General features: G+C 48.8%; 1 protein-coding gene across 2 annotated transcripts in view; it reads left to right on the top strand.

The window, feature by feature from the left end:
* The window catches only part of RYK (receptor like tyrosine kinase), a 112,817-nt gene that overhangs the window by 70,651 nt on the left and 23,623 nt on the right, over positions 1 to 18,543 (top strand). For both annotated transcript variants that reach the window (XM_026660781.2, XM_026660782.2), the window contains exon 10: positions 17,757 to 17,826. In XM_026660781.2, coding sequence (XP_026516566.1) covers positions 17,757 to 17,826 — 70 coding nt within the window. The remainder of the gene's footprint in view (positions 1 to 17,756; positions 17,827 to 18,543) is intronic.

The following is an 18,543-nucleotide window of genomic DNA, read 5'->3' on the forward strand; positions in this document are numbered from 1 at the left end:
TAGTTGCTGATCAAGTAGAACTTAGGAACCATGGTGTGTTCTGCCAGATGTTTCAGGCTCCTTCAGAGAAACCCAGATGCATCCAGAGGACCTATAAGTGAAAGGTTTCCAGCATGATGCAAACAGGCCATGTTGGATAGCTGACAACTCACAAACATACAAACTCTGACTTCCTTCTTAACTTATCTGTTTGGCTTCGACAAGTACTACCTGTGTTCATTTACATCTATTTCAGCTGTCACAAACCAGTTGAAGGCAGTCTAGTGTCTTGGCTCTTCTCAGATTCATGCAGGGCTTGTTAGACGGAAGAACATGTTGAGAAGAGTTAGACTTGTGGCACATGAAGTAGTAAGAGGGAAAGAGCTTGTTTGTGTGCAGTTTTGTTAAAGGTTACAGATTTTTTTAATGCAAAAATGTTTGAGCTTAAGTCAATATCTTTGTAGTCTTAAAAATGCACATAGCTACATTATAATAAGTAAACTGAAAGGTGTTCTTACCCTCCCAGGCTCCTGTTTCTCCAGTATTTGTTCATGACATCTCACAGGTCCCGGTTGAACACCCCCTCTGATATACTCACCAGACTGCTATGAAGGAAACTAGATGCTGATCCCCAGGTGTTTTAAGTCTTGAGCCTGAATGGAGCTCAGCCACTTGCCCCAGTTTGGGGCATCCTAAGCACATTCTTGAAGTACAGATCCACTTTCTAGCACCCCCTCCTTGGAGCTGGAACCTGCTGTCCAGCTGCCTGGCCCCTGGGATCAGTGCTGACTCCTCAGGCTACCCCATAGTGTAAACACCCCCTTTCCCAGAACTCCACCCCAAGGTGTGAACCTTCTGGGTTACCATTTAACTCTCTCAGGAGACTTGTGGTAAGTGCAAAGCATAAATCAGACATTTAGCACAAGATTCTAACACCATTGCTTTTTTACTTAACAGATAAAGCACAAGATAGTACAGATCACATAGCACACAACAAACATCCTAAACACAGTGCCCCCCACTAGCTCACTCTTCCCTTGGAAGTCATCGGAGGATCATCTGTGTTCAGGTAGGTATGCAGAGTCCCCTACCTTATCAGGCTGCTACATGTTCAGTTGCTTCTCCTTTGTCCTCAGCTGGAGAAAAATGGCCGAGTACTCCAGATTGATCCCTTTTCATAACTTTCCAGTTTCCTCTGTCAGATGACTCTCTCGTCAGCCTTAAAAGGTGACCAGAGACCCTACCAGTTGACCTTGTTGCCAAGGCGACCAATCCCCTGAGAAACCAGTTCTGGCTAGGAGCTATCTTATTGTCTCAGCTATTTCTTTTCAGTGGGAGAGCCCTTTAAGCAATGAACCTCTTGTTATTTCTTTGTCACTAGCCTTTGGAATTTCAGTCTAACATGTAGGCAAGCCGACAATGGAGAAGGCAAAGGGGCTGTACGTTGAAAATGGAGTTTGCAGCTTGGTAAAAATACATACATAGTTCATGAATTCTGTGTGAGATCATAAATTGTTCAGACAGATTCCCTAAACTGTCAAATCATTAAACACTTGAAGTAGGGCAAGGAATGCATCTTCCAGCCTGCATTAGGTGTTTGAACTTCTCAGAAGAAACAGATTCCCGAACTCTCATCTTAGACATTAAGCAAATGAGGAATTTTTAAAAATTTTCAGATATAATGTGTTTGATGTTCTCTGATGTTAAGTCATTAAGAAAATATACAAATTTAAGTTTTGTTACTAAAAAGCACTTCAGTTCATCTTAGCCTTGTCTACACTATAGAGTTGTCAACAAAAATTATGCTGCTTTAATTAAAGCTATAGTGCGTGTCCACACTATGTTCCTTGTGTTGACGCAGCGCATCCACAGAAGCAGCTCTTGCATCGAGACAGAGCAGTGCACTGTGGGTAGTTATCACACTGTGCAACTTGCCTCAGGGCCTTTTGGAGAGGGTTTGCAATGGCTCATGGCAGGGCCGTCCTTAGGATTTATGGGGCCCTATGCAGTATTATTAAACTGGTGCCCCTATGCCTGACGGCAGCCCGGGGGCAGGAAGGGGTGAGGCAGCAAAGGATACTGAGATGCCCAGCCCGCCTCACGGCAGTGGAGAGTCACAATTCCCCACAGAGACCCCTATACCCTCTCTCTCACACAGAATGCGCGGTGCTGGCACATTCGTCTCTGTGAATACGGCCCGTGCTGAGTTTGCGGGAGCCAACCCACTCTTACCTGCTGTCATGGGCAGTGGGTGAAACTTCCATTTGGGGAGGCTAGCTCCCCAGCCCACCTCTTCTGCCTGTGGCCCCACCCATACTCCACTCCTGCTCCACCCCAGACCCCGCCCCACTCTGCCCAGGCCCTGCCCTCTCCCCACTGTCTCCCTCCTCTCTTCCCTCCCTCACCCTGCTCACCCCCTTCCATCCAAATGAAGCAAATTACATTTGAAAAAACACTCTTCTGCAATTTTTCTAAAGAAAATGAAGCATGTTTTCCACTGCATGCCAGATGGTGAAGACTGGACATGCAGAAGGTACATAATTAAAAGCACTAAACTTGAGGGTGGGGCACGTGAAGGGAGAAAGGGATGGGCAGAAAGGACAGGAAGACTTAGGAAGCAAGTTTTTTTTTTTAACTATAGTAATTAAAATGTGTATTTTAGATAAGGGTGGTCTTTTGAAGGATTTATTTAAAAAACTGTCTGAAGATCCGAGCATTTAAGGCTAAAGATGATGGTGCATCTAAAAATCTATGCAAGGATTTTTTAGAAATGTGATTTTATAATCTTCAACTCACTAATGAAATATTTTTAAAGCAAATTTTAAACTAAGGTCCTGTAGTAGACTAACATGTTCTGAGAAAATATTACAGTAATGCACAACTGTTTTTGTCAGTAAATTTAGAAACTGACAGTATATTGGCAAATGCCTGTTAAATGGCTTCATTACCACTTGAATGGTTCTTTAACAGTTTCAGTGTTATGCTAATAGGTCTGGCAGGCTGGAAGGCTTATTAAATTCCCTCATAAGGAAGACTCACCATGCTGCAGCAGCCAACTGTGGTGGGAGCCTGCAGGAAGGGTCAGAACAGGGATAGGAAGAGGTGGGAGGGTGGACACAGACCCAGTGGTGCCCCAATTTTTCAGGTGCCCTACACAGCTGCATATGCCTAAGGATGGTCCTGCCTCATGGCACAGGTCCAGCATCACATGATGCAGGTTTCTCAATTCCATCATTCCATTGGCATCTTACTAGATTGCCAGCCGCTTTTCAGCTAAAGTGTATGGGGGGGAGGGGAAGACTGTGTGTGATAGGGAGTGTGGGGGGGGGGGAGGAGACAGAAACTGTGTATTGGGGAAGTGTCGGCATGCTGTCTCTAGGGCTTTGGCTACACTTGAGAATTCACAGCGCTGCCTCTCTGAGGGGAATAGCTTGCAGCGCTGCAGGCGCGGATTACACTGGCGCTTTACAGCGCTGCACTCTGGGGGGGGGGGCGTTTTCACACCCATGAGTGCAGCAAGTTGCAGCGCTGTACAGCGCCAGTGTAGCCAAGGCCTAAGTTCAGACAGCAGCCTGAGCAACCAAGCCTGGGGGATGGGGAACCCCCCGCCCATATCAGCCCATGGCTCAGCACAGCAGTCTCTCCCCTTCCCCGCCCCCCCATCTCCCCGCAGCAGCAGCCGGGTCTGCCTGCCTACCGATTCCACATTGATGGTTCTGTGATTCCCTCAGAGTTCTCCCACAGCATCTTCAGCAGCTCTGTCAGCTCTCCACGCTGAGAAATGTCAAAGGTTCTTCGAGTGATTGCTCATGTGTATTCCACAATAGGTGCATGTGCTCGCCACCTGCGCCAGTGTGGGAAGTTTTTCCCCTAGCAGTACCCATAGGGGAGCACCCCTAGCAACCCCTGGAGTGGCACCTCCATGGTACGGTATAAGGGGCACTGCGCACTCCCCCCCACCCTCCGTTCCTTCTTGCTGCCAGTGAAGGTGCTTCGGAACTGCTCTGCTCCAGCTTTGCTATAGCTTGTCCCCAGAACTCTTGTTCTTTCAGTGTATGTGACCTGTAGTTAGTACTCAATTAGGTTTAGTTTGGTTTAGGTAGTGCACCTGGGCCGGGGTATGCCCCGCGCCCTGGGTTTTAAGTCATGCGACACTTGTAGGCACCCGATGCCAGTGAGTGATCTGCACGCGGACTGTCTACGCTGTTTGGGTGAAACTCATCTCAGCTTTCGCTGTAAGATTTGCAAGTCGTTTAAGCCTCGGACCGAGAGAGAGAGACATTATGCTCTGGGCTATCCTCATGGAGTCGGTGTTGATCCCGACTCTGGAGTGCTGCTCCAAGTCGGCATCATGATGTCGGTGCACGGCGACCCCCCGGTGCCAGCTACTAGTCGGCACCACATCCTGTCCACGGGGCACACCAAGAAGGCTAAGAAGAGGCCTTCGCCGCCGCGGCACCGGAGTAAATCTGGGGCAGAGACTAGACACGTGTTGGGCAGTCCTCAATCCCCATCGGCCTCTAGGCCTCCTACTCAAGTCGAGCGGAGTAGCCCGGCCCAGTCAGAGCAGGCTTCCCTGGATGTCCAGATGCCCTCCGTGCTAGAGGCCCTGCAGGCAGCCCGGGACGTTATGTCAATGCTGGTACCAGGAGCACTGCCAACGTTGGCCTCTTGCTCCAGAGGCAAGCCGCCACTGGGATTTTGGCAGTCGGCCCCGACTCGGTACTGGTCTCCGTTGAGGGAACATTCCCGATGCTGTTTGCCACTCAGCGACCATTCCGTGCGTAGTCCACCTGGGTCGCCGTTGACTCGCACCAGGTTGTCTGGCTGGGTTCCGTCTGATCGAGACTCCAGACACTGCTCCACCTCGAGGAGCGAACACCGATGGGACCGAGGCAGATGACACCGAAGGTCCTGGTCTCGGAGGGGCTATCGTAGCCGGTCGCGACACAAATGTCAACACCGTTCCCGTTCGTCGTCCCGCTCCAGGACCCCGCCAAGGCACTGCTCCCGCAGCCCCGGGAGTTGATCACCGGCGAGTCACCATTGCGGATCCACCCGTCGGAGCCGATCGCTGAGCAGCTGTTACCGACGGTACCGGTCCTCCACATCGAGGTCACGGTCTCGGGGTCGGCACCGCTCCTCCTGGTCCAGGTCATACATCAGCCCAGCCTCCCTTCATAGCCATCCATCGATGGATCAGGTCAGCCAGGCCGAACAGCCCGCTCACCCGGTGCCACAGCAGGTGCAGTGGCACCGGGCCCCGTGGCTGGCGCAATTGTACCAGTGGGCACCGTGGCCCCCGACACAGCTCCCAGTGGGTGTTTGCTTGGTGGCCAGAGCCTCAGAAGGGCCGTCGGCCTCCGGACCTCCAAGGAAGGAGTCGATAGGTCGTACATTCTCAGCACTGTGCCCGGAGATCGACCAGGTGGTGGATCCTCCGGTGCCGGTGGACACACAAAGTACTGCGCCGGCCTCCTCCCCCTCATCTGATGAGGCGATTGCGGCCCCTCCTCCTTCCGTCCCTCAGGAGGACTCTAAGGCCCACCAAGAACTATTAAAAAGGGTGGCATCAAGCCTCAACCTCCAGGCAGAGGAAGTGGAGGAGCCCTCGGACTCCCTGTTTAACATACTGTCCGCCTCTACTGGGCAAGGTGGTCTTGCCTCTCCACGAAGGAGTCGCTAAAATGTCAAATGCCCTGTGGCAAACCCTGGCCTCATTGGCCCCCATCTCTAAAAGAGCGGAACACAAGTATTTTGTGCCTGCCACAGGGCATGAATTCCTACACACCCACTCTGCCCCTAACTCCCTGGTGGTCGAGTCGGTCAACCACAGTGCCAACCAGCCCCTACTCCGAAAAATAAAGATTCAAGGAGGCTGGACTCATTTGGAAGGAAAAGTTATTTGTCCTCGAGCTTCCAGTTATGGGTGGCAAACCATCAGGCTCTCCTGGGCAGGTATGAGTTCAACCTGTGGGGCTCTTTGCCCAAATTCGAAGACCCCCTCCAGGAACGTGACAGGAAGGAGTTCAAAGCCCTGGTGGAGGAGGGTACAGCGGCTGCCAGGGCAACCCTGCAGGCAGCATCGGATGCAGCGGGCACGGCTGTGCGGTGCATGGCCTCCACGGTGTCCATGAGAAGGGCGTTGTGGCTCCTGCTCTCTGGGCTGTCCAGTGAGATGCAGACCTCCTTGCAGGACCTCCTGTTTGATGGCAAAGCTCTGTTTGTGGAACAAATGGATATAAAACTGCATGACCTGAAAGATTTCCACATGATGCTTCAGACTCTGGGCCTCTTATGTTCCGGCTAAACCTAAGTTTAAGCCGCAGCAGGCTCCCGCCCAGGCAGCCCACTCTAAATACAAGCCTGCTTATAAAAAGTCGTGGGACTATAAAACGCCCGCAGAGGCAGTCTCGGTCTGCCCCCCAGCCTGGGGGGTCCTCCAAGGGCAAACAGGCAGGGAAACGGCACGTTTGACGGGACGCCCGGGGGCACCCTAACAGTTCTCATCAGAGATCCACTCACAATAAAGCTTCCCTTCTCCAGCCGGTTGTGTGCTTTCCTCCCGGAGCTGACCTCAGACCAGTGGGTCCTCAACACCATCTCCTGGGGTTACACCCTTCAGTTTACCTCCACCCCACCCGACCACCCTCCATCCCCATCCCTCCTGGGGGACCCCTCTCACGAGGCTCTGATCGAGCAAGAGGTGGGGTGGCACCTTGGCCTAGGAGCGGTGGAAGTGGTGCCAGTGGAGTTCAAACGCAAGGGGTACTACTCCCGCTATTTCCTTATCCCGAAGGCCAAAGGGGGGCTTAGGCCCATCCTGAACCTGCGAGGCCTGAACCAGTACATGGTAAAGCTCAAGTTCTGCATGGTCTCCCTGGCCTCCATCATTCCCTCCCTGGATCCCGGGGACTGGTACATCGCCCTCGATCTGCAGGCCGTGTACTTCCACATCCATATATTCGAGGGGCACAGACGCTTTCTCCGTTTCAGAGTTGGGCAGGAGCACTACCAATTTACGGTCCTCCCATTTGGCCTGTCCACTACCCCCAGGGTATTTACAAAGTGTATGTCAGTGGTGGCTGCCTACATCAGGCGCCGTGGGATCCAGATCTTCCCCTATCTGGATGATTGACTGGTCAAGGGCAGCTCCTGGTCGCAGGTGTGGGATCACGTGGCGCTCCTTCTGTCCATGTGCGCCACTTTGGGCGTGTTGGTAAACGACACCAAGCCCACGTTAGTCCTGGTACAACGCATAGAGTTTATCCGGGCGGTCGTGGACGGCATGTCAGCCACCGCCTTCCTCCCTCCGACAGGACAGGTTCGAGGCCCTGAAAGGGCTCATCGACACGGTCACAAGGTTTCCAGTGACAACAGCCAGAGCATGCCTCCAGCTCTTCGGTCACATGTCGGTGTGCACATATGTGTTTTGCCACGCCAGACTCAGGATGAGGCCCCTCCAGCTCTGGTTGGCCTCGGCGTTCTCCAAGGCCAGAGACAGGACGGACAAAGTCCTCACTGTGCCCAAACACGTGATCGCCTCCTTATGATGGTGGTCCTCCCTGGGGAACATGCTCCACAGGGTCCTATTCAGAGGCAGGCCCCCATCGATGGAACTGGTGTCTGATGCATTGGACCTGGGGTAGGGAGCCCGTGTGGGGGACGTTCAGACCCAAGGTCTGTGGTCTGCGCAGGACCTGGCCCCCACATAAATGTCCAGGCATGCATGGCCTTCCGCTCACACCTGGAGGGCTGGGTGGTCAGGGTTCTCACAGACAACACGGCCTCGATGTTTTACATAGGCAGGGCCCGAGCCTTTACCAGGAAGCCCTCAGGCTGTATAGCCCATGACATTTGCCTACAGGCCTACCACCTACCAGGCACCTGGAACTCGCAGGCGGATCGCTTGAGCAGGGACTTCTCCTCTCAGCACGAGTGGTTCCTTCACCCAGAGGTGGTGTACAGACTTTTCCAAGAGTGGGGAACTCCCCAGGCGGACCTGTTTGCGACCCGGCAGAACCATCACTGTCCCCGGTTCTGCTCCAGGGGAGCTGGGATGGTGTGCCATCTCCAATGCATTCCTCCTGTCCTGGTCGGGCCGGTTTCTCTCTGCCTTCCCCCCGTTCCCACTGATAGGCAAGGTCCGGGTCCTACTAATTGCCCCGGCATGGCCCAGGCAGCATTGGTATGGGACCTTCATGGGCCTGGCGGTCGCCCCGCCGTGGCTGTTGCCGCCCCGCCCAGACCTGCTGTCCCAGGACCAGGGCCGCTTCCTCCACCCCAACCCAGCATGGTTGCTCAGTGGTTAGGCCGGGAGGAGAGGACGTGCTTGGAAGGGTTCAGCGCTTCCTCTTGGAAAGCAGGCGACCCTCCATGCGCTGAGCCTACTTCGCAAAGTGGTCTTGGTTCTCCCGATGAGCGGATGAGTGGGGTGTTTCCCCCATGGCTGCCCCGATCCAGCTCATTTTGGACGACCTCCTTCACCTTAGAGCCCAGGGCCTGGTGCCCTTGTCCGTCGAGGTGCACTTGGCGGCCATATCGGCCTTCCACCCACCGGTGCAGGGCCACACGGTATTCTCCCATGCTATGACTGGCCGATTCTTTAAGGGATTGGATCGTCTCTTCCCGTACGTCAGTTCCCCCATCCCACAGTGGGACCTGAACCTGGTGCTGGCCCGCCTCACGGACCCCCCCGTTTGAGCCGCTAGCTACGTGCTCCTGGTCCATCGTGCTAGGTACCAATACAAACATATCAAGAGCTAGGTGATAAGCCTGGTTCTATGGCTGGAAGTAGCAGGTTGTTCTTATGCTGGTCCACATGATATCTTTGATGCTCAACAGCCTGACACGAGACATTGGGCTAAGATTTTCAAAAGCAACTAGTGATCTTGGATGTCTTCCGTTATTTGTGTCCATCTTGTCTGAAGAAGCTTTTTTTAAGAGGTTCCTCGGCACTTTCGGTAAAACAGACCCCTTTAAGGTGTCTCAAGTTGGACATCCAGAATTATAGGTCGCTCGACAATCTTGGTCTTGATCTCTGCTATTACTCAATTCTTGGTTGTTGAGACATTGAACTATTGTGGAATATTGGCACAGAGCAGTCTCATGAAACGGGATGTTGGGTGCTTTGATCCTAGAAGTAGTGATCATGCCACATACAAACTCTAAAGCATTGAGTTGCAGTAATGGTGTGGAGTGTTGGGTGTTGGCACATATCTATCAGCATTTAGAGGCAAGCAGCTTTAACAAATTAACATCTCAAAAGGTGATTAGGGTAGCTCTTTAAAGTCTTCAAGATGTCAAGACATGTGGCTCTGTTACCTTTTGGGAACCCTGGAGCGTTTGGCTTAGGGCACGTCTTCACTGGCAACGTTAAGGGCCACGGCAGCACTCTTTAAAAAAAAATCTCCACGAGGGGCTCAGCTACCAGCGCTGGTGCACTGTCTATACTGGCATGTTACAGCGCTGAAACTTGCAGTACTCAGGAGTGTTTTTTCACACCCCTGAGCGAGAAAGTTGCAGCGCTGTAAAGTGCCAGTGTAGACAAGCCCTTCAACTCAAAGTTGCAACTTGACACATGAATTCAGTGTCATAATCTTGGAGAATGTGGCCTCTTAATAGCACTGCCCATAAACAGAGGCTTTGATACAAGAGATTTGTCATGGTTTCAATCACAGAATTGCCCTATGGCCCAAGTAGAGGAAGTTAAGACCACTATAAGGAGTCACCATAGTTTAGCCTAAGTGCAAAGATTTCCCACAATGCTAGCACTCAGGTGCTGGGCTACATCCTGCCAAATATAAGGACAGAATACCCTATGCCAAAGGAAGTAGGTGCTGAAGAGTTCTGTGTGTGCTGTTGTAAGTTCTATCCAAAGTACAGCACACCTGATGCAAGACAATTGTAGAACTTCACTATATATAATTCTAGATCCTCCAGGGGCACAAATAGACACTATCAAAATCATTCCTTATTACATGAATGTCAGGGGACATTCAAAGCTGGATGGCTGTGGGAGCTTCTGGGTGCTTGGAATTCTTGAAAATCAGGCTACTTATTTTGGTTCCTAAATATGGACTTACGACCCCAATTATATCACCATTTTGTAATGTCTTGGTCAGTATAACTAATGAAAAAATAGTTATTAAAATGAATTATAATAACTGCAACAGGACAATTGCATTATTTCTATCCATTTATCCTTTTCGCCATGAGTCATTCTTCCAAAGAAACTTTGGAAGTAGCGGACCAGATTCTTTTGAGCTTCAACTGGTGTAAATCCAGAATAATTACATTGACTCTCATGTGGTTCCTCTACATTGTCGTTGGTGTAACTCAGAGCAGGATTTGGCTTTGTGCTCCTATTGTTTGTCCTGAATGCGTTACATTTATATAATTTTGTTTTCCCGCAGAAACAGGTTGACTTATAGAAAACAAGGAAATAATATTGATAAGAATACACAATACGGATGCTGGAACTGTTTCACAAGATAAGATTTGGATTTCCGTATATACTTGAATGGAAGTCAATCATCCTTTGGGAGCCCTACCCCTAAAATATAATGTTCTTTCTGAGCTGAAAGGAAACAATGGAACATACTGTAGTTTTTCAGTGAGCCATTGTTGGATTTCATGATGGAGAGAGGAAGGGCATTGACAAAGCCCTTGTCTGCAACAGTATTACTGTGAAGAGATGGATGAATTCATTGTCACTGTAGGAGTTTTTTATAAACAAGCTTAACTTGTTCTGTAGACTTTACAGCCAATTTAAACTACCTTCTGACCTGGAACACTAGATTATTGCAATGTAACTTCTAATTTTAAAATACCAAAAAGTAGTTACTTGAGTGCAGGGTCAGTTCCTCTTTCTGAGAGGTATACAAGCCAAGCTTACAGGTTTTAAAATAAAACATAAAATGAAATAACCTCTTTCCTCACGATGTAGTAGTTCTGGACTCAACTGTAGTGGGAATGAAACTGGTAATTAAAGTTGCCTATGCATTATTCTGAGATCTCATTTCCAGTGGCCTATAACTTCTTGTAACTTATGTTTTGGCCTGGAATTTTCCAAGTCTAGTCTCTACTGGAGGGTGCATTTTTCTGGAAAGGTTCAGCTATTCATAAGAACAAATTTTAACAATCTCAGTCTGGTAAATGAGGGCTGTATTGCTTGTGTAACTCCGGACATATCTATGCTACAGAGTTTAGTCAACTTAAGCTGCCTTAATTACATCGGTTGTGCACATCCACACAACTCCTTGAGTCAGCAGAGTCTCCACAGTCTGTGCCCTTGCATCAGCAAAGAGAGCATTGCATAGTGGGTAGCTATCCCAATGCGCAACTCACCACCTTCTGCCACTGGGAGATGTGGGGGCATGCTCACTGTCCCATGATGCAGTTCTTTCTGTCCCATCATTCCATGGGCTTCCGACCTTGTTTTGTGCTGTTTTTGAACAGCCCCTGTAAACTGTATGCCTGCCATCTCTGCCTGAAAGCATGGATCCTGAACTGCTGACCAGTTTGGTGATCAGCGTTATGAACACAACGCAGCTGGTCCTGCCGTGTTTCATGAGCTGTGGAACAAAGTGAATCTGTGGTGCCTGCCCTGCTGTGGGCAATGGAAAGAAATAATTCAAAATTGCTGCTGGCATTCACAGAGTAGCTGCACACAGTGGACTGTCAGTATTGGGCTCAGGAAATGAGCACTGAGGGGTGGGATCAGATCGTGATGCAGGTATGAGATGACGAGCGGTGGCTGCAGAAGTTTTGGATATGTAAAGCCACCTTTCTGGAACTGTGTGCGCCGCTTGCTCCAGCAGTGCAGCGCAAGGACACCAGAATGAGGGCTGCCCTCACAATGGAAAAGCGAGTGACGATCGCTGTGTGGAAGCTGGCAATTCCAGACTGCTACCGATCAGTTGCAAATCGGTTTGGAGTTGGAAAGTCCACCATAGGGGTTGTGGTGATGCAAGTGTGTAGGGCCATTAGTCACTTCCTGCTATGAAGGACAGTGACTTTGAATAATGTGCAGGAAATACTTGATAGCTTTGCAGCAATGTGATTCCCTAACTGTAGCGGGGCGATAGATGGCACGTATATCCCAATTTTGCCCCCAGACCATCTTGCGATGCCATCAATCATAAGAGCTACTTCTCTATGGTTTTGCAGGCGCTGGTGGATCACTGGGGTGTTTCACTGACATTAATGTGGATTGGTCAGGGAAGAGTCATGGTGCATGAATATTTAGGAACACTAGACTGTATAGAAAGCTCATGCTGAGACTTTCTTTCGAGACCAGAGATTCCAATGGGGGATGTGGAAATGCCATAGTGATTCTGAGAGACCTCACCTACCCCTTGCTCCCCTGGCTCACGAAGCCTTACACTGGGAATGTAGACAGCAGCAAGAAGTGCTTCAACAACAGGCTCAGCTGGTGCTGAATGACCATTGAATGTGCCTTTGGCAGATTAAAAAAGTCACTGGTGCTGCCTTTTTGGCATTAGACCTCAGTGAGGATAATATTCCGATGGTTTTAGCAGCCTGCTGTGCTCTGCATAATATTTGCAGAGCGAAGGGGGAAAAGCTTCCCTAGGGGTGGAGCGCTAAGGTGGATCATCTGCTTGCTGATTTTGAGCAGCCAGATACCAGGGCAATTAGAGGGGCTCAACAGGGGGCTATTCAAATCAGGGAGGCTTTGAAGGAGCATTTTGACAATGACCCCCAGCAATGTTCCCTCTAATTTTTTCCATTCATGTGCAGAATACATTTTATGTGCACCGAGGTATGTGCCTATGTGCGCCACCAGTAGAAACAAAAAACCTAGATATGATATATATATATTTTTTAAAGTTACCATAGGGATAATTACTCCAGCCAGGTTAGGCATTTTAGAACTCACTACTCAAAGAATTAAATTTTAAGTGTAAGAGAAATAAAAATTATGAAATGCATAGACCAGTCAAAACACTAAAATAACACTTGGAAAGAATAAAATTACAGAGAATATATGTGCATTGCAGGAAGTAGCAAGAAGTAACAACAATAATGCAAGTATGTGTTGGGAGGTGAGTGTGAAAGAGACTTGTGTGTAAGAGAGACTGTGTGTGTGTTGGCTGGTGGGAAAACCCATGCACTGTCTCCCTAAAATGCTTACTGAAAGCTCTCCTGCTCGGTCCTGAGCCCTGTTCTCTCTCCCCTCCCCCCCACTCTGTGAAGATGGGGTACATGGGGTGGGAGAGAGAGTGTGTGTGTGGGGTGGGGGAGAGACTGAGCTGGCTGCTGGGGAAATCTCAGAAAAAGTGCACTGTCTCTTTAAGAAAGGCACGCGCTCAGACCACAGCAGCTCCGAGTCCTCCTGAGCCAGGCTGTCCCCTCTGCCCTGGTCTGTGGAGATGGAGTACAGGGGAGGGGGACACCCTAACATCAGCACCCTTCCCCCCACTCTGCACAGCCAGCAGGAGGGTCCCAGGAGCAGCTGCAGGATGGAGCAACGTGGGGGGAAGGGCACCCGAACACATGCTGCTGGCTGTATGTGCTCTGCTGTCAGCTGGGTGCCACTTACATCTCTCCTGCGCGGCTGCCCAAGCGTGCAGCTTACAGGGAACAAAGAGCCCCAGTAATGTGTCTTTGTAATGCATTTGGCCGGGCAATGTTTACTTGCTGCCTTGAATGACCCCCGTAATGCTTTCTTCCTGAGTTTTAATTGTAGAGAGCTAATGTTCCTGCCTATAGCCACTGTTTGAATTTTAGCAGCAAATACCGTGTGCATGACACACAGACTCACTTTGTTTCAAAGACTATACTTTTAATTAAAAGGATAAAATGGCTTTTTTGTTTGTTTGCAAACAGGACATACCAGTGAGGAACAGTTTCTCAGTTAAGGCTCTCATAGCTGTAACTCCAGCTTTCATCATGAAACCAGTCTCTAGGGAGGGAGTGCAAGGGGTACATGCGAGGAATGTGTTGAGGGAATTTGGGGAGGGCATGGAATGGCGTTCTGTATTGGCTGCAGGGGGAGTCGTGTACAGATGTGCTCAGACTGCAGCGCTATAAGGGACTTGAGCATCTCTGTCTGGCCCTCCAGTAGCTTTATCATCCACTCCTGCTCCTGTCTCCTTTCCAGGCTGTCCAGTCTGAATTTGTCATTAACTGTCTCTCTCCACGCTCTTGTTTTGCTATCTGCTGTATCTGTTGACTGCAGCACTTTGTGAAACATATTGTCCTTACTTCTGCTGGTTCGCCTCCTTATCTGATGGAGGTGCTCCACTGCTGTGTAGGAGTTGGTCCTCAAGGACACATCTGCAGAAATCAAAGAAACAATGAACAGAGACAGTATTGTGAGTGCACACACAGCTGTGAATCACAAAAGTCACACACACCTCTCTCTCATTGTTCCTTGGCTAGCACACAGCTCGGCGAGAACCCCAAATATGGTGAGTTCAGTGGGGGAAGAGGGATTGGGCAAAAAGGGACAAAAGGTCTGGAGGTTTGCGAAGAGGGTCACTACATGTGCTTAGGGAGATATATTCTAAATTATTGCACTCTTTTCTGTAGGCTGGGGTAATCAAACCTGATATCTCACTCCTGAGGGTAACCTAGGATGCAAGGGTGCAGCTCCTGCACGCGTGCGGCTTCAGACAGGGTCCGTATGTTCGCCTGTGTGTCACTTTGGTTCCTGCAGAAATAATTGCCGGTTAGCATGGTAAAGGTTCCTACAGCATGGGGGAGAAACAAGGCAGCTCTGCCAAGGAACCTTAGGCAGAGGATTGCAGAGTACCTACAAGAAAGCTTCCTAGAGATCACTATGGAGGATTCCTGGGACAAACTTTTCCGCTGGTCCCCCACTGCATAGCTGTGTAGGCTCTGTTGTTAATTTCTACCCCTTATCCCTCCTCTGTCATATAACCAAGTAAATGAGACCGTAGTCTCCTATCCTCAGTGTGCATATCAAAGCAAAAGGCATGCTTTCCAGAGCTAGCCCCTCCTGCTTCAGGCACACCAGAGCCAGCATGCTGGGATTGGCAGACCCCTCCATAGTCAAAATTAGGTCCTGGCTTGTCACGTCACCAGACGACCCTATCACATGTCCCACGTCCCCCTTCTAGCTCCATTTCCTCATCCACCACTTGGTCTTCGGGGTTGACTGCTGGCTGTTGCCTCCAGTCCCCCGAAGTATCCACAGGGCTCTCGGTGGTGGCATTGGGTTTGCCACTGAGTATGGCTCGCAGCTTCACATAGGAGCAGCATGCCTTTGGTGCCACACCAGAGCGATGGTTGGCCTCCCTTGCCTTCTGGTATGCCTGCCTCAGCTCCTTGATCTCAGCATAGCACTGCTGTGTGTCCCTTTTGTGTCCCTTGTCCTGCATGCCACAAGTAATCAGCCCATAGATATCAAAATTCCTACAGCTTGAGTGAAGCTGCAACTGCACAGCCTCCTCTCCCCACAGATCCAACAGCTCTGGTGTACTCCAAGCAGGACCATATCTGTTGAGGAAAGCCAGCATGGTCAGCTGGGAACATGCTGTGTGAACAGTCCGTGCTGAGCAAACAGGAAGAGGAATTTCAGAAATTCCTGGGCCTAAATTCCATGGGCGCATGTCTGTGTAACTGCAGGGCAGCAGAGTTCAAACTGCTGACCAGGGCGGTCATGATGGACATTGTGGGACACCTCCTGGAGGCCAATTAGGGTGACATAAGTAAGCTCAGTGTCTCCACTGACGCTGCATCGCTCAGCGTCCCAAAAAGCTCTGTGATGCTTGTTGACGTGGTTTTATTTTGTTGGCATAACAGAGGAGTTACATCGGCGGAAGGAGCATTTCAGGGTGTACACCCCCACTGTTTTGTTGACAACAGCTAACTTTTGTCAACAAAACTCTGTAGTGTAGACAAGGTCTCCATCTTAATAAAATGTTGAGGTTTCTCTCATTTGGTGCACAAGACTACATAGGAATTTTTGTCTCCTTCACTGCATATTTAAATCGCTTACCAGAAAGCTCACCATACCTTTTCATAACATGAGACGTCAAGCCTTCTAAAACCTGGAAATGCTCAGTTAAGGCCTCAGCAGCATATATCTCCCCAAAAGCCTCCTGTTGCAAGAAATACTACACAGATTTCTACTCCCACAAGATAACCTGAATTCTGCCCTGTAGGAATGGCAATAGGAAACGTGAACGGAGTACCTTACTCCTCTCCATTTTCTCTCTGCTACCAATGCTCCAAATTAGGACTCCTGTTCAAACAGTCCAATGGGATCTTCAGTGTGGCCTGTGTACCAGCATTGATGTGGGGAGTAATGGCTGATGATTAACAGAAATCATACTGAGCACACTAAGCTGCTTCAGGTCTTTGCTTCCAGCAGCATAACCACAAATAGAGGCTAATGGTCCACTAGGGGATTTTGTACAGTGACTCTCCTGCCGTAAAGGGTGCCAGGTAGGGAGAAAATTATATATATCCCTGAAGAAGAGCTCTGTGTAGCTCAAAAGCTTGTCTTTCACCAGTAGAAGTTGATCCAAGAAAAGATATTACCTAATATCTTGGGACCAACACAGCAACATTTATCCCTGTGATACTTGTCCCAAGCACCTTCCCTTCCCTCTCTTCCTCTCCCCCCCCCGCATCTCTTTACCTACACACATTCACCAATTGACTCTACTCCCTCTTTCGCTTAACCAAACTATTCTCACGCTCCATCCCAGCTCAGAACAGCTTCAAACACCTGTCTCCCTGCTCAGAAACACCCCCTCTTGCCTCACTGGGAAACTCTAACACTTCCAGGCAGGAAGCACTACAGATGAGGGTTTATAGTAATCAAACATAGGATTGCTACTAACATGAAATTGCCATATCAGATTAAACGAGTGGTTCGCTATCCTGGTCAAAAGGTAACCAATACCAGACATTGCAGATTAAGGTGTGACCCCCTCATAATGGACATTAATAAAGTAACATGCCCTTACAGGACACTCTTTGCTCACACCAACCAATTGACTTACCTCGTAGGTACAAGGGTTTATGCATTTTACATTTGTATCTTATCTAATGTAACTGAATATTAGGCATCTATGTGAACAAGATGACATTTTGAATCCGACCAAGCTCAGACTCAGTATCTGGTGGAAGTGAATTCCATAGGTTGGCTATGTATATGTGAGGGTAGGAAGGATTCTGGAGCAGTTGTAAGAAAGCTTCAATAAGGGATTTTCCTGAATATGTTTGTGTAATCCTTGTTTTGTTTTTGAAAAGACATTTTAAAAAATTAGAAGAGGAAATGTATAAACTTTTTTTAAAAATAAACCCTCATTTTGAATTGGTCAGTTTTTTCTTTGCTGTAATATGTGATTGTTGTAGAGTTCTCGATGTAAGTGTATGGGTTATTTTTTGTGGGTGGTGGTGAAAGAAGGGAGCAGTGTTACAAAAATGGCCATCAAAACGCACCCACCTTACTTTATATTTAGTTAAAATTAATAAATCTAGTAATAAATCAAATCGGGTATTCTTTAGTGTGCAGTTGAAGCATGAAAAAAATCTAGTATATCCACAGCTGGCTACAAGTTGAAAATAAAAAACATTTAATGCAGATAACTACTTTTGCATTCACTTTAGAAGGATCTTGAGTCAGTTCACTTGATTTATTTAAACTGACCTGTTGAAAATCAGTTTTGGTCACTTGTGCATGTGCCTATTTAACCAGTTTTGTAAAAAATTACACTTTAGTTTGTTTCCAGAATGAATATCGGTCACAGTTCCTTCTTGTCTTGTCTTTTTTTTAGATCAAGCCTCAGAAGTGCAAGTGACAATGATGCTGACAGAAAGCTGTAAACTCCGAGGCCTTCATCACAGGTGAGTACTGCTACTTTCACTCTCACCATAAGAGGCTTTAAATTAAATTTATATCCATATGTATTGAAAATAATATTTAAGTGGCTTTTCAGTGCTAAAAATTTCAGAAACAAATCACTTCCCAACTTAAATGTACAATACTTCAGCCAAAAAATGTTGTTCAAAGTTATAAAAATCTGAAAAGACCCTTTAAGAATGAACACTAAAGTAAAGAGCATTTAGCATGCACCTTTTACCACCTCACAGTCCCATGAGGTGCTGCAGGCACTTACTCCAGAGACCATATAAATTAACAAGTTTGTTACATGTGCTGTCTTGCTGATGCTGAAGAAGGAAGCATATGTGCTGTCAGACTTGCATCCACACCCTGGTTATCTTCCAACCATAGCCAGTAACACAGTCATCACAAAATTCTGCCAATAATTCCTGTACACCACTGTGACATACAGATAGTCTGGAGTGTACCCTGGGTATCACCCCTGCCCTCTAATCTGGGGTGCCCTTTACACTCCTTTACTACTCCAGCCTCTAGTCTGGACTGCTCATAAACAGCCTCCAGCATGCAGGTCAATCCCAGCTATGTCTGTGTGTGCTGCAGCTAACCAGCCATGCTTTGGCTCTTGCTAGCCTTGATTATATTGTGGGATGACCCCAACACACCCCCAGTCCTAATTTCCCGCCAGAAATTTATGTCCTGTACTGCCCAGCCCTCTCCTG

Source organism: Terrapene carolina, unplaced genomic scaffold (genome assembly GCF_002925995.2).
Source record: "Terrapene carolina triunguis isolate 2854851 unplaced genomic scaffold, T_m_triunguis-2.0 Scaffold837, whole genome shotgun sequence".
Lineage (NCBI taxonomy): Eukaryota > Metazoa > Chordata > Testudines > Emydidae > Terrapene > Terrapene triunguis.